Source organism: Thermothelomyces heterothallicus (genome assembly GCF_042370625.1).
Source record: "Thermothelomyces heterothallicus CBS 202.75 unplaced genomic scaffold P884_scaffold_1, whole genome shotgun sequence".
NCBI classification, from domain to species: Eukaryota; Fungi; Ascomycota; class Sordariomycetes; order Sordariales; family Chaetomiaceae; genus Thermothelomyces; species Thermothelomyces heterothallicus.
Window position 1 is genome coordinate 529,790 of NW_027192562.1, and position 15,715 is coordinate 545,504.

Below are 15,715 nucleotides of genomic sequence, written 5' to 3' on the forward strand. Positions count from 1 at the left end.
CTCTTCGAGCCGTGTCAGCTATCACGGTTCTCATCGTACTGGGGGAGTCAGCGTTCCCCTCACAGGAGCACAGAGTCTGACAACAGAGTGATGTTGTGGGGCGGTGGGAGGGCTCGGAAGCTAAGGAATCTAGGTAGACATGCGATCGTGCAGTCATGCTTGCCCGTAGAGGTTCTCAACAATGGACATACTAATAGATACTGCCCATTCTTGCCCATTATCATGAACCCCTACTCACTAAAGATGAGGAAAGAGCGGCTTACAGCTTTTTCCCTTCTCCCTGTCCTTCTGGTCCTGATCATATAAGGTTCAAAGCTGCGTTCTTCCGTTCCCGGAGGTCAGCCACTGCAGAATGTCAGCAAGCACGGGTCTTACAGCCGACGACACGGGCCCCGGCGTCCCGTGTCCCGACGGGGCGATCCTCCACGACATCATCATCGTCGGGGCCGGCCCCTGCGGCCTCGCGGTGGCGGCGCGCCTGCGGGAGCGGAACCCCGCGGCGCTCTTCACCGACGAGGAGCACCGGCGGTTCCACTGGATGAGGCGGCACGGGAGGAAGATGGCGCTGAGGGACGACAGGAGCCAGCGGGTGTCGCGGGCCGCGGGGGCCGGGGCCGAGCCGCACGAATACGACATGGTGGTGCTCGACGCCGACGCCGACGACTGGATGGGCCGGTGGAACCGCCTCTTTGACGCCTTCGACATCGACCATCTGCGCAGCCCCATGTTCTGGCACGTCGACCCGGGCGACCGCGACAGCCTCCTGTCCAAGGCATACATGCAGGGGCGCGAGGGCGAGCTGATGGAGATCAAGAACTGCGTGGGCAGGGAGATCAGCAAACACCAGAAGAAGAAGAAGAGGATGATGGGGGCGGGAAGCCGATACGTCGGCGCCAGGTAAGTCGTGAAGGTGGTGGGATTGTCACCCCTAAAGCATTCTCACCCCCCCCCACCAAATTTTTTTTTTTTGGAGATCGCATCGTCTCACCGAAAACTCTTCCCCCACCCAAACATCATTCACGTACAACAGAGGCGAGTCCCGAGTGCACATCAACGAGCGGGAGCGACACGACTACTTCAACCCGAGCCGGGCGCTCTTCCGCGACCACTGCCGCGACGTGGTGGACCGGTACGGCCTGGGTGGCGCGCGCGGCTCCCTGGTCCGCAAGGAGCGCGTGCTCGACATCGCGTACGGCCCGGTCGCGGGCGTGTCTGGCGCGGGCGAGAAGCTCTTCACGGTGCGCACCGAAGGGGACGGCGCACCACCGGTCCGCCACGCGCGCGTCGTGATCCTCGCCGTCGGAGCGGGCAATCCGCCGCGCATCCCCGCCATCCCCGGTATCGACACCGGCTGTGGCACGGGCGCGGAGGGCGGCGCGCCACCGCCCCCGCAGGTCAGCCATGCGATGCACCTCCGGGCCGGCGGGGACGAGTTCCCGCTGCCGCACGAGCTGCGGCAGAAGATCCCGGCCGGCAGGGAAGTCAACATCCTCGTCGTCGGGGGCGGCCTGACGTCGGCGCAGCTGTCCGACCTCGCCATCCGGCGGACGACGGGGACAGGGACAGGGACGGGGACGGGGACGGGGATGGCGATGAAGTTGACGGTGTACCATTTGACGCGGGCCCGGCTCCGCACGCGCCTGTTCGACGTCGGGCTGGACTGGATGGGCAAGTTCCGCAACGGTGAGCAGGCGCGGTTCTGGACGGCCGGCTCGGACGCGGAACGGCTGGCGCTGCTGCGCGAGGCGCGCGGCGGCGGCAGCATCACGCCGAGATACCGCCGGATCCTGCGGCGCCACGCCGAGGCCGGGCGACTGCGGCTGCTCGAGGGCGTCCAGATAGTCCGGGCGCGGTTCCGGGTCGAGGACGAGCAGGAGGGCCGCGGGGTCTGGTGCGTCCGGATCCGGGGCGGGCCTCGGTTGGATCGTGAGAGCGGTGATGGTGGTAATGGGAAAGCGGCCGAATGGGAGGAAGAGGAGGAAGAGGAGAAGGAGGGGGAGCAGGAGGAGGTGGAGGAGCAGGAGCTGCCGCCGATGGACTGGATCTACTTTGCCACTGGGGTGGAATCTGACTTTGAGGCGTTGCCGTTCCTGAGGACCATGCTCGAGAGCTACCCAATCGCAGGGCAAGGGGGCCTTCCGTGCCTGAACGACGACCTGATGTGGAAGGACGGAGTGCCGCTGTTCGTGGCCGGCAGGCTGGCGGCCCTGAGGCTGGGCCCGGCGGCGCCCAACCTCGGAGGTGCGAGGCTCGCGGCGGAGAGGATCGCGTGGGCGGTTGAGGATCTCGTTCGTGACAGAGGCGAGGGTGGCGGTCGGCACGCTTCAGCTTCCGGTCGCGCCCCGGCCCGCGGCGTCGAAGACGAAGACGAAGACGAAGGGCTGGTGGCTGCTTATGCGCGCGGTGCAGGGAGCATGTTCAGGAGCCTTGCCGAAGTTCCGGCGTGACCACCACTGCTGGGAACCGTTTCATTGACACGGGAGGTTGGATGAAAACGAAGTCGCGCGTCCGAAACAGTTGGTGATGTATTGATTAGACAAGGCCCAGGCCATCCAGTACCACATCCTTAACCGAATTAATTAGAACCTCGGTCGGGTTGGCCAACATCGACTCCTAGTCTCCTAGAGCAGTGCAGTGAAGGAAGGAGGGAGCGATTCATTTTTTTCAACATCCCCCGGGTGAGCGCAGTGCTAGGGGAGTCCCATCAGTGCTCTTCATTCCTTTTGAAGAGGCATCGTTAGGTACCCAAGTATTTCTGTACGAATTTCGTGGCAAAGGATGGCTTGAGGCAAGTCGCTCCGGTGACTCGGGGCGCAGGATTCTGTACGGAATGGAGGGGTTGCAATGGAGAAGTGTGGCAGATGGATGGGTGCTGAAATCAACCATCGTTTATGTAACGTTATCTGCTATCGAGTTCGGTGATGGTGATTGATGGAGGATGAAGAGGGTGGCGCACAGGCCACCCAGAGATGGCTCCACCCCATAAAACCAGGACCCACAAAGGCTTATCTATCACCCTTATCATCATTATTATTATTGATCCTACACCGCTATGCTAAAAGCACGCCGGAGCCTCTCTAGTTATATACAAAGGAAACCGTGCCATTCCTCGTGTCCTCCTCCTCGGAATCGGGCATCTGAGACTCGGAAGATTTGTTGAATGATACAGCGTAGTAGTCTCGTGATCTCGCAGGGTTCAGGGTTGGTCCGGTGGATTAACCCATCAGCATTGGCAGCTGCCTGGTCGACTTTGGAAGTAAAATCACAAAACCCGCCGATGGGTGAAGTTTCATGTACCACAAAAAGGTATCCGGCGAAACAATCCTTTGCCGGCTCTCCAGATTATCCTTACCTCCCATCCATGACAGCACTACTACGTAAAAAATTACCCTACCACGCCGAGTCCTGGCCCCCTTTTCAGCGCAGTCGACTAGGTGTGTACAGAGTATTCCGTACCTGTACGAATTAGGCACACACCTGTTACACCGGATCTACTATGTATGCTCGGTACATAGTTAGAGCTGATTCAAATCTGAAGGTCGTCTACCTCACCCGGCGGTCCAGCGGGTCTTAACTTCCCAGCAGAGGCGGCAAGTTAGTGAAGGCAGATGCCGAGGTCTCTTTGACTGCCTACGAGACGGCCGCTTAGTCAGTCCTCTTTGCATGTAATTAGCTGTGCGCTTGATATAGCTCCACCATTCCTTCCTCTGCCGTTCAAGTTTAGAAACAAGCCGACAATTCCACTTAGCAACTCTAGCTTCCAAACATAGAATCCATCTCAACTCTCTCCCAGGATATACCACCTTAACTAGGCTCCGGCACAGCGGTCTCGATGTCTCAGGCCAAAGGCAAAGCCGGCCCTACGCCGTGTCAACACCTTAAAGATGTGCCCATGTGGTCTTCCACGTACCAAGAAAGGGGCCGACATCGACCTTTGAAACAGGAAGACCATCAGTGGAGTGGAGTGTGACCAGCCCCGCCCATTTCTACACTTTGACTTCTGTGAGGTCGACAACACCAACGTATCTTTCTCCCCCACCGTCGTTAGGGATATAAGGAGACAGTCTGTCCTGTCTGTCGTCAACGTTCTCAGTCTATCCTCAGCATCACACAAGCAGTTATCATTCATCCAACACACAGCTCTTCTCCTCCTAGCAACGTTCTACTTCTCTACTCGACTTTACCTTACCCACAGGCAAACGCGACTATCCCGACCCCAATCACAAGCCTTACACTATCGCAAAATGGTCGTCAAAATCGGAGCCTGCCACGTCTGCAGTACCTCTATAAAGACAGAATTGGATAAAAAGCCCCACATCATTGTCTCGGAGTATAAGGTCGTGAATTCCAAACACACCTGGTGCTACAGCTCGATGGCTGCAAATGACTACAACTCAGACTAGCTACAAGATACGATACCACAGCGGTATTCGCGCCGTGGGCGGCTCTCCTAGACCTACTGGTACGGGTCTGCAGAAGTGGTAATAAGATGCGTTTATTCTTCCAAGTGCCAGAGGCACTTGGGGATACTATCTAAATATATATCTATAACCCCTAGCTTATCATCCCTATTAATAGGTCCGTCGGATCTAACCTACTAATAGCTATATACTATAATAGGTACCAGGGTTCGAAAAAGAAAAATATGACGACCCGTCATAACTTAGTAAATACATTAGTCATTTGTCTATAGTAACAATCCTAGCAAGTGTCCCGTTTGTCCTCCTTATTATTAAATCTATCCGTCCCTTAGTCCTTCTTCTTCCTAGCCGTTCCTAAGTTTACGATAAATACTAACACTATAGACGGACGCTCCTAAGGGGGCTATATAAGTGTTCTAGCCCTGGCCTAGGCGTCCCTAACCGGGGTACGGTTACCGTGGACCGTACTGGTAGCCCTCTTATACGAAGGACTCTCCTACGTAGGTATATCCGAGTGCGGGCGTTTCTGGCTAGTGGCCGCGGGCGGCGGCGGGTGCGTTACTGGCCTGGTAATCGAGCTCGGGGGAGCACTGCGTCTAGTGGTAGCCGGCGGAGGTAGGCGAGCTGTAGGCTTCTAGCTCCTAGAAGTCTTCTGTAGTGTGGTAATTGCTATGGTACGCTTGGTAAGCCGGGCGATCGTTTCTTCTAGTTGTTATATCTTCTCGTCTACTCCCTTCCTCTAGTTAAGGGTGGCCGTATAGTTATTGTTTACGATTGTAGAAGCCTCCTTTAGTTGCTTAAGTTCTTCCTTGACTTAGTTAAGGTCCTTTTTAATGCTATTAATAGCCTTATCCTATCTCTAGATTATAGCCTAACCTATATTAAGAAGGTCGGCCTTAGTAGCTAGGTACTAGCGTTTGGCGAAGTCCTTGTTAGTCTTGTTATCCTTAGTGGTATTATAGGTTATAGTAATGTATATAGGCGTTAAGTATAGGCCCTAGTAACTAGTTAGGCTATAGTAAAGGTAGCTAAGTTTAAATAGGTAACTATTAACTAAGGTATTATTATCTCCCTTTAGTATATAGATATAGGCTACTAGTAATTCCTTAGGCTCTAGTATACTAGTAGGTATTATACTGGTAGTATAATAGGCCTTATATATATTCTCTAGCTTTTTCTTAAGGCTATATATAGCTATATTAGCCTTATATAAATCATTATTAGCCTTTTAGTAGAAACGGCGGATCTAGTAGTAGGTATAGATAAGCATTTCCTTATTATTATAACATTCCTAGTAGGTATAGGTAAGGTAGTCCCTGATAGGCCTAATCGTTATAGCTATAGATAGATATAGTAGGCTAGACTTGATGATATTAGTACTAGTAAAGGGGTCGAACTCTATACCTATAAGGGTATTTTCTGCCTCCTTAAGGCTATTAAAGGTAATATACGTATTATTAAGTCTGCCCTAGGATTCGGCCTCTTCTTCTTTGTCCTTAGGGTCCCTTTTAGTCCTATAGGCGAATCTACCGATAGGTGCCCTATACTACGTATACCTAATAGGCGTAGTAGGCTAAGGTATAGGCTTAGGCGGTTAGAGTGTCGAGTCTAGCTATAATAAGGCCTAAGCTGTCAGGCTAGTAATGGTATTAGTTATAGTCTTATTAACGACTAACATACTTTCTTCGTCACGCTACTTGGTACCCTATAGCATAGCTATAGGTAAGCTAGTATATATGTATAGGTATGTGGTTATATCTTAGGTGGCGTCAGTAGGGCCGGACTCTTAGTAGTCTTACTCTAGTTAAGCTATATCCGATTTATAGGATAGGAAGTCGGTAGGCTCGAGCGTCGGAATTGCCTAGCGCGTGGTTAGTAGCGTTAGAGGCCTCTTCTTGTTTACTATATCCTATACCTTAGTAATAGCGACCTTAATTAGCGATAGAGGAGTCGGTATAGTATCCTTATCTATAGGAATATTAGGGAAGGCGTTAGCTAGCTACTTATACTAGCGTACCTTAATCATGTCAATAAGGACCTACCCGGTTTCATTAATACATTAGGTATATATAACCGTATAGGTGCCCCCTATCTTATATACTATGTTACCGTTAGTAGTATAAGGCTAGAATCCTCCCTATAGGTTTAAGGTCTCGTAATGCTTAGCGAAAAATAGCGCCAGTGTAATATAGTCATTATCGCTATTAATAGCTTTATATAGGTCAACTATGATAGAGGTACCTATAATAACACTAAATAGTATTACCTTTATATTGCCCTTAATCTTGACGAAGGTAAATTTAGCCTCTAGACAGGGAATCTTGGTAGCGTTGTCCTTATCTACGCTATAGAAGGTCTTATAGTTAGCTATAGTCATTTGCTCTCCCTATAACTAGTAGCTATTAACGAAGTAGTATACGGCTAGTAGGCAAACTACCTCGTACTTGCTCTTACTTATATAGACTATATTAATTACGCTTCCGGGGACCTAGGTTATAGCACCTGTCTTACTATTATAATACCATTCGACTATAGCATCCTCTAAAAACTATAGGTATAGAGGGCCAAAAGTGTCGTAAGTGATACCACAAGGGGCATTAGCGACTCGAGGGGGTATACGCCATAGGTTATACTATAGCATATTAGGATCTTCGCCCTCGAAGGCTATAGCTATATCTTTATAGCGTACTCGGACTAGGCTGCCTATTACTAGGTCATTACGGAATTCCTCTTCGGTACCTAGGTTAGCCGTAAAGCCTATACCGCTTTCTAGTATTATATCTAGGTTCTTAAGGAGATCTTAGACATTACTATCTGCCGGGGTGTTATTTTTACTTATAGGGCTAGAGTATATGCCTAGTGTAGGCGTAGGTATGGCCTATGCCTAGTTAGATACCTCTATAGCTGTCTACTTCTTCTGCTAATTAATAGGTGTAAACGCGGTAACCGGGGTGTCGGCTGCTTCGGTTGCTATTACTAACTATGATGCGGGTATATCTTACTAGCTAACTAGAGGCTTGTTTCCGGTGGCTAGGCTTGTTACTATGGCTGCTACCGCCGTTATAGAGCCCTAGGCACCTTTAGTAGCCTGTTTATTGCTTTTTCTAGCCTTGCTTCTAGACTTAGCCATTGTGACTAATGGAACTAAGCTATTCTAGGTCGACAAAACTTAGTAAAAGTCGCGAAAGTAAGTGGTTTTCTTATACGTATAATAGGATAAAGCAAAAGGCAATGGGAAAATACTCTCTAGGGCCTCCTTTTAATAGAAATAGAGGTACGTAAGCTATAGGCAATGGCTATATAGTTATATTGATAGAAAAGGCTAGCGTTAGAAGGTTTAAAGGTTAGAAAAGAAGGTAGTTATTAAAGAAATTATAGAAGAATTAAAGAGGTTCGAAAAACTAGAAAATAGTAGGAAATCTAGGGGTTTTTATAGTTTTTAGGTAGGGCTTTTAAAGATAGGATAAAAGAAGGCTTAAGCTATTAGTGTTCAGCCCTACTATACCAAATAGGTAAGCTATTTAGCCCTATTTACTAAATAGTCAGGTTATTTAGTAGCTAACTAAGCTAGATATACAGTTTGAAGTAGCCTATATATAATAAATAGTAGAGTTTAGAATAAAAGTAATAATAAAGATAACGGTATAAGGAATAGTAATAGGTTTTCTAATATTAAAATAGATTTAGGGTAGTCTATTAAAGGTATATATCTCTAGGTGTTATTTGGCTTCTTCCTAGCTAGGTATAATACCCTAGGTCTAGCTAGAAGTCTTCTACTTCGGGGGTCGGCCTCGTTTCTTTCTAGGTAACGGTTAAATCTAACGGCGATTCATATATTCCTAGATCAATTCGCTAAAAGTAGCTTCTAGTTCACTCTAGGGAAGCTACTGATCGTCCTTTACATTAAATCCGAGCTAGCGAATAAGGTATTTAACCCTTAGGCGCTTCTTTCTACGTATACGGTGGTTAATAATCTTCTTAATCTACTAGTATTCCTTACCATTAACCAGAATTAGCTACGGTGGTGGTACGGTTCTTTTGAACGGATTAGGACCTTATTTAACGCGGTAGAGTTAGGCAACGGATACGACCGGATAGACCTTCTAGGACTTAAGAAAATCTAGCTTATAAGCCAGTTTTCCTACCCTTTGCTTGATTTTAAACGGTCCTACTCTCTAGGCTGACCATTTCCTGTTAGGTTTGCTAGGTAAATAGTATCCCTTGTATAGCTATAGCTAAATAGTATCCCTAACTTCGAATTCGGTAGGTATATACCTCTAGTTATACTATAATTTGGCTAGTACTATAGCCCGATCAATCATTTCACTAGCTTTGGCCTGGTATTACTTATATAGGATTTCTAAGGCTTTACGCCTGCTAGTTCTAGCGGTCTTCTTGCTTAGGATATCTAGTACTAAGTGTGGTTTAAATCCGTACACTAGTTTATTTGGAGATCTCCTAATACTAGTGACCAGAGTATTATTAAGGTAATATTATAGGGCCGGTAGGATTTTAACCTATAAGCGGTTAGAATTGACTATAAAGTTCATTTATAAAGCAATTTCCACGGTTTGGTTCGTCTATTTAGATTACTTATCAATTTGAGGATAGTAGGCTATAGAAAATAGCAGCTTAGTTCCTAGCAATATAAATATTTCCTTCTATAAGTTAGACGTAAACTTAGGGTCATGATCACTGATGATTTGAGCTAGTATTCCCTAGTTAGTAAATATCTAGGTCCTTAGAAGAACAGTTACCTATTCTTTAGCCGTATACGTCTAGCGGCCGGCTATAAGAAGCTTCTTCTTGCTAAACTTGCACGTTACGATATAGAGTATATCTACTAGGGTATAGCCTTCGAGTAACTAAAGGGTACCAGTAGTTAGCACCGGTGGCAAGTTAGTAATAAAGTCTATAACTATTATATAGAATGGTATTAGCTAGGTACAAATAGGCTAGAGTTCCCCTAGTAATAGGTTACGATTAGTCGAGTTTACCTAATATACCTTATAGTACTATACGAACTTTGAAACCTTCTAGGCCTTCCTATAGAAATAAATAGCTATAAGCTCGTTTATTATCTTGTTTTCACCGAAATGGTATATATTATCGTAAACCACCTAAAGGATTTGGTTAATATAGTTTTCTAGGAGGCAAAGTCTTCTAGTACCGTTAAAATCTATATAGAAGAGTAGCCCGTTCGAAAGTTCGAACGGTCCTATAGGTAGTTTTAGCCGTTTGTATTTTCTGGCTCCGGTACGGTCATTTCTGACCGAGTCTTTCTCGTTTTCGCGGAGAGCTTAGTAGATAGGTCTGTACTTCCGGTCCTTAGGATAGCTAGCAATGATTCTAGCCCTAAATTCGTCGCTAAGCACCGGTTCTGTAATAGTTATATCCGCCATAAAGGTATTAGCGTCCTAGTAATCGCTCTAGATATCTCTAAGCTTATCTACTAGGCTGTTCTTAACCTTCGGATTATCCTACTCCTAGGTAGGTAACCTTGATAATATATTAGGTACTATATTTAGCGTCCTAGGGATATAGAAGATATTAAGGTTAAATCCTAATAGATAATTAGCTATATTTACTAGTTTTAGGTTAGCCTTAGCTAGATCTATTGTAATTAGGGATGTATACTTTACTATCCCTTTCGTTAGAGCATGGTCGGTAAGGATATTGACTAGATACCTATTTAATTATACTATCTTCTGGAGTTTCCTAATCACCTAGACAAGTATAGCAATTTCTACCTCTGTAGATCTATAGCGCTTTTCCACGTTAGTAGTCGCCCTTAATATAAATAGGATAGGCTATACTTTACTTGAGGGGATATTCCTTCTAGGGATTTTCTTACTATCCTAGTTACCCTTAAGCTAGAAAGTAATAACGCTATAGCCGTTATAGCAGGCATCTAGCTTAAGGAATAGTGGTTTTTCTAGGCAATAGTAGTAGAGAAACTCCTAGTTATATAGGTGTTCCTAAAGTAACTTAAAGGATTCAAGTTCTTCCTTGGTTAGGGTGAACTTGATAGTAAAGGTAACCGCTTTCCGGGCTCTCTTGGCTTTCCCGGGCTTAAGCTTTCCTTCTTTCCGTGCTGTAGCCATTAGAGCCGTCTTTCGTGCCTGAAGTGGCCTTACTTTTGTATTAAACTACGGGATACCCTTCCTAAGCTAACCGGCCATTCCGAGGTAGTGCTCTAGACTGTCGAATGTATCTAGGAACTTTAGCTTCTTAAAGGCGGCGATATGGTCGTTGGTTTTAGCGATGCCTTCGCCATTTATAATATACTTAAGAAGCCTTATGGCCGGGTAGCCTATAAATGATTTAGGCGCCTTAATGTAAATACGAGCCTTGTCAAGGATTTTGTAAATAGTATATAGGTATTTAAGGTGTTCTTCCTCCATTTTACTAAAGATAATGATATTGTCGATGTATACTCTGATAAAATAGCGGTGTTTTAGGAAAAGTCTGTCTATATAGCGTTACGTAAAGGCTAATATATTCTTAAAACCTATAAGTACTATATTTAATTTTTCTAGGCTACGGTGGCTTATAACGACTATACGGTTGCTATACTCCTTAGCTATAGGGAGCTAATAGAAAAATCCTAATATATCTAAGGCTGTAAAGAATTTGTTACTAACTATAGTGGCTATAATATTATCCTAGTTAGGTAGGGGATAAATATCTAGGACCGTAATTGTATTTAATGGTTATAGGTTAACTATACTTTAGCTTTTCTTAACCTCTACCCTAGGCTTTTTAGAAACTTTCCTCTATATAATGAAGGCTAGGTATATAATTAGGGTAGGTTTATCTATAAAAGTGAATCTTCTAGATGCCTATAGTTGGTTATAATGCTTGTTAAGGGCTTTGTGGTCCTTAAGTCCTATTAGATATAGTCTAACCATTCGGACTTGCTTTTGCTATCTGTCAACCAGATTGATTTGTATTTTCTAGTGTTCTAGCATTAGTATAATTCCTTTGTCCTAGTATAGGTTATATTTATCTAGAAGTTCCTTTACCTTAAGTATAAATTCGGGGTTTATATTAGCAATGCTAACGTTATCCTTGCTTTTGATAGCTAGGATGTCATTAGGTTTCTTAATACCGTATAATGGGGTATAAAAACTTGTCCTATTTGGTAGTAGAAGTTCCTAGTCGCCATCGGCTTTTTCCTAGTAATATATATATTAGGCCTCTTCTAGCCTCTTCTTTAGCTCTTGCTTAGTAATTCCGTCCTAAACCTTGGCCTATATATCTTTTATATCCGTTATACTAATCTATATAACAGTGTCCTCTCCTAAGTATTCTAATAGATAGCTAACCTTATCCCCTTTTCGGATAATTATAGGGGCATTAGTGTCATTTCGGATGATTACTACCCTTAGGGTACGCCGGGTAACTATAACGTCCTAGATTCCTTCTTGGCTAGTGGTAAAGTGGAAGTACTTGTTCTCTAGGAGGTTATTGGGTAGTGGAATGAAGTATGTCTCGAGTAGCTAGGTAGAGTATATAGGTATAACGGTATACCAGGCGGTAGTGACTTTCTAAGATATAGGCTTAGGGTTCTTTTTTATAACATCTCTACGGACCTTTATATTAGCTAATGATCTAAAGGTATAGATACCCTTGACAAAGTTAATCTTGATATTATAAGCGGTTATAAAGTCGGTGCCTAGTAGTATCTTTAGAGCAAGTTTATCGATGACATCGGCCGTAACGTAGATATACCTATTAATAGGTATGTTCCTAGCCTCCCCTAGGATATAGAAGTTAAATTCGACCTATTTGCTAATCCTAATCTTCGAATTGACTCCCTTAAGGGTACGGGGTTCGCCCTTAATCTATCAAGGATTCTTTGCCTATTAGGTAATCTATATCTGGTTAACTAGGTTAGTTAAACTGCTTGTATCAAAATAGATATCTATAGTCTAGTCTCCTAGGTTGGCTCGAACCAGAATATATAGGTAAGACGTCTTCTTTAGCTAGTAGAAGGGTATTTCTATACTTAGGTTAGCTTCTACCACTTGGCTAGGTTCGAAGGAGAGGAATGCGGTTTCCTATTATTATAGTTCTTTAGTTAATTCTGACGGTATAGCTACTCCTTTTACGAAGTCCTACTCTACCTAGGGAAGGTCCTCCTTCGGTAGTTTAGGTAGGTATAGTTTCTTTCTATAATCCTGACGTAGGTAGTGGTATAACGCTCCTTGGCTTGTAAATAACTATTTGTAAAGCCTATAGATATTGCTATCTTCCTAGATATAGTCTTCCTTGGCGGTGCTAAGGAAGTATATCTCTCTATTACTACTATCTCTGTTAGTCTCGGATTTATAGTCGTTAATTAGGAGATAGCTAGTAACTTTAAGCTCCTTATATTTGGCTTTAGCCTTCTTATCCTCGCTAGATATTACTATAGTATTATAGTAGTAGTAGGTACTATCCTTGTTAATATACTTCTAGCTATAGTAGTAGAACCGTCTAAAGTAGGGATTCCGGTCGCTGTATCTACCCTTTTCCTAGGCTTTAGTACCCTATAGGCAGCTATTTCTAACTTAGTCATTACACTCTTTCGGTCGAGACTCCTAATTACGGCTTCGGAATCGCTCCTCTTATAGGAGATACCTACGTTTCTATTCCTCCCTTCTCCTATAATGGTTAATCTAGTACTACTAACCTTAACTACCCTTTCGAAAGTTAGTATATAATTAATTAGCTTATTCCTTGTTAGTATTATTGCTATTATTACTATTAGTTCTATCTAAGGTATCCTTAATATTAAATATAGCTACCTTCCTTGACCTCTTTTTAGCTCTAAGTTCCTTTAAAAGGGCTTCCTATTTTTTAGAGGTATAGAGGAGGTATTAGTTAATAGTATCTATCTTATATAACTTAGGGTAGAGCTTATAGAGTAAGGGAGTTATTACTAACTAGAGTCTAGTTAGAAGCTAGTAGTTTATCTTATCTCCTTAGACTTAGGTATAGTAGAAGAGGTCTATAGCAAATTTATAGATAGATTTACCTAAGGCTAGGTCGTCTTTAGTATAGCTATTCTAAACTAGCTATTGACCTACCTAGTTAAACTAGATGCTAAATCGTTCCTTAATCCTCTAGAGCTATATCTCTATACTTAGGTATAGGGTTTCTTTCTTAGTTAGCGATAGTTATTACTTATATTACTATAAGGCTAACCTATAGAATAATACCTATAGATTATTTTATAGGAAAAGCTCCTTAGAAATATTTCCTTTAACTATATTATAGACGTATTTAATCTAGAGATTAGTATTAATATAGCAATAGATCTTTTTATAATAGAAGATTAACTAGCTATTTATAATCTTTTAGTCGGTATCTAGTTAAAGTAGGCTAATATCGGTAATCTTCTAGGCTTAATCTATCACTAGTTATAGCGCTATATATACTAGCTATAGCTAAGGGGAACTAATATCCACTTAGTTAGTTATAACGTTCTAAAGAAGTCTAACTATTACCCTCTAAAGCAGTCTTATAATTGTTTCCTCTATTAGGTCCAATAGTAAGAGGGGTATAGGTCCCCTTATAAAGGTATCCCCTACTAATATTAACATTATCCTTAGTAATCCTTCTATTAATTAGACTATTAACTAGGGATTTTGTAAAGGCCTTTATTAGGGTTCTTCCTTTTCTAGAAGTTCCCTTAGCGTATTAGTTATAATTATAGTTTAAGCAGCTCTACTAGGTCTACTTGATATCTAGTTACCCTATTTACTTAGACCTACTAGGCTTAGCTCGGGCCTTAGGGTCTCTAGTAGATCTAATAGGCTGGCAGATAGAGTTATCCTCTATAGGGTAGTTTCTAATAGTATAGTAAATTACTAGACTAGGTCTTTAGGACTTAGCGTTTTCGGGGTCTCTAAGGGTCCCCTATACTAGCTTTCCTCCTAAACTCGCACTTCCGGTGTAATTCTTACCACTAATGGTAACGATAAAATGAGAGCTTTATTCAAGAGCCGGGGAAGGAGTCTTACAAAGTGCCTAACGAGCCTTCTTAAGGTATAGTCGTTAAGAGTCTACGATTCTAGGTAATCCTCGTCTATCAGGTGGTTATAGAAGTCCTAAGTATAAGTAGAGTAGTTATCGGCCTCCTTAAGAGATGCTACTAGCTTAAGGAGTCGGAGGTCCGTTAGAGAGAGCTTCTAAACCTAACGCCGGTAGGCGTTTCTAACGACGAAGCGGTAGGTCTAATACGCTTGCCGTAGTTTAGACTCGTTTATCAGTTCTTGACAGTATTAATATTACTGTCGTTTTTGACCGTTTAGGTGTCTGCTCGGAGTAGAGGGATATAGTTACTTGACTTGGGCAAATGGTCTCCTACGGCGTTCGAACGCGAGTGGTAACGAAGATTATAGCTTCGAACCGGTAGTAGGTACCACTTGCTACAGCTCGATGGCTGTAAATGACTATAGCTCGGACTGGCTATAAGATACGATACTATAGCGGTATTCGCGCTATGGGCGGCTCTTCTAGACCTACTGGTACGGGTCTGTAGAAGTGGTAATAAGATGCGTTTATTCTTCCAAGTGCTAGAGGCACTTGGGGATGCTGTCTAAATATATGTCTATAACCCCTGGCTTATTATCCCTATTAGTAGGTCCGTCGGATCTGACCTACTGATAGCTATATGCTGTAATACCTAGACCTTTAATATTGTAAGCGACCCGTGTACGGCCGATCCGAGATCGCTCTTTGTGATGGTTTGGAATAAGGTAGCCAATTCTAACGTCTTCCCTTACTACTAAACGAAGGTGGTTGGTAATACGATTTGTTATGGTAACTATTGATATTACGCGAGCTGGTAATCGCGAACTTGGAGGGGAAGGTGGTAGGGCTAGATCTTGAGCGATATATCATGTAGGGCAGGACCCTTGGGGGAGGTAGCCTATAGATTGGGAGAAATACAAGCTTGTCCAGCTGGATCTGGACCATTTCCATCGTTTAGCAGCCATTTTGGCCCATCTCAGTCCTAGAACTGTTTCTAGTCTCGCTATTGTCAGTGACGACCGATCCCTACCTCCTCGTATCCTTTGAAATCCTAAGCCGAACTCGGTGCCTTATGCAAAACAGGGCCTCTCTCTGCGAGAAGATTGGTAATTATACGCATTAAAGTTGCACCGCAATCAAAGCCGTTGCTGAGATCAAGCGAAATAGTTGCTGATTCGTAGTCTGTATAGAGGTATGACTTGGTCTCTTTCTCCTCCATATTAGGCAACGGTGATATCCCTGTCCACCAATCAGGTGTCGTTCAGGCAAAT

At 44.2% G+C, this 15,715-nt stretch overlaps 1 protein-coding gene across 1 annotated transcript; it reads left to right on the plus strand.

Annotated features, from left to right (window-relative positions):
* P884DRAFT_214092 (uncharacterized protein) lies at positions 1 to 2,878 on the plus strand. Its single transcript, XM_069439221.1, has 3 exons — positions 1 to 886; positions 1,038 to 1,895; positions 2,001 to 2,878. The coding sequence occupies exons 1-3, from the start codon at positions 353 to 355 to the stop codon at positions 2,445 to 2,447; spliced, it is 1,839 nt and encodes a 612-aa protein (XP_069301462.1). The 5' UTR covers positions 1 to 352; the 3' UTR covers positions 2,448 to 2,878.
* The last annotated feature ends 12,837 nt before the right edge of the window (positions 2,879 to 15,715 follow it).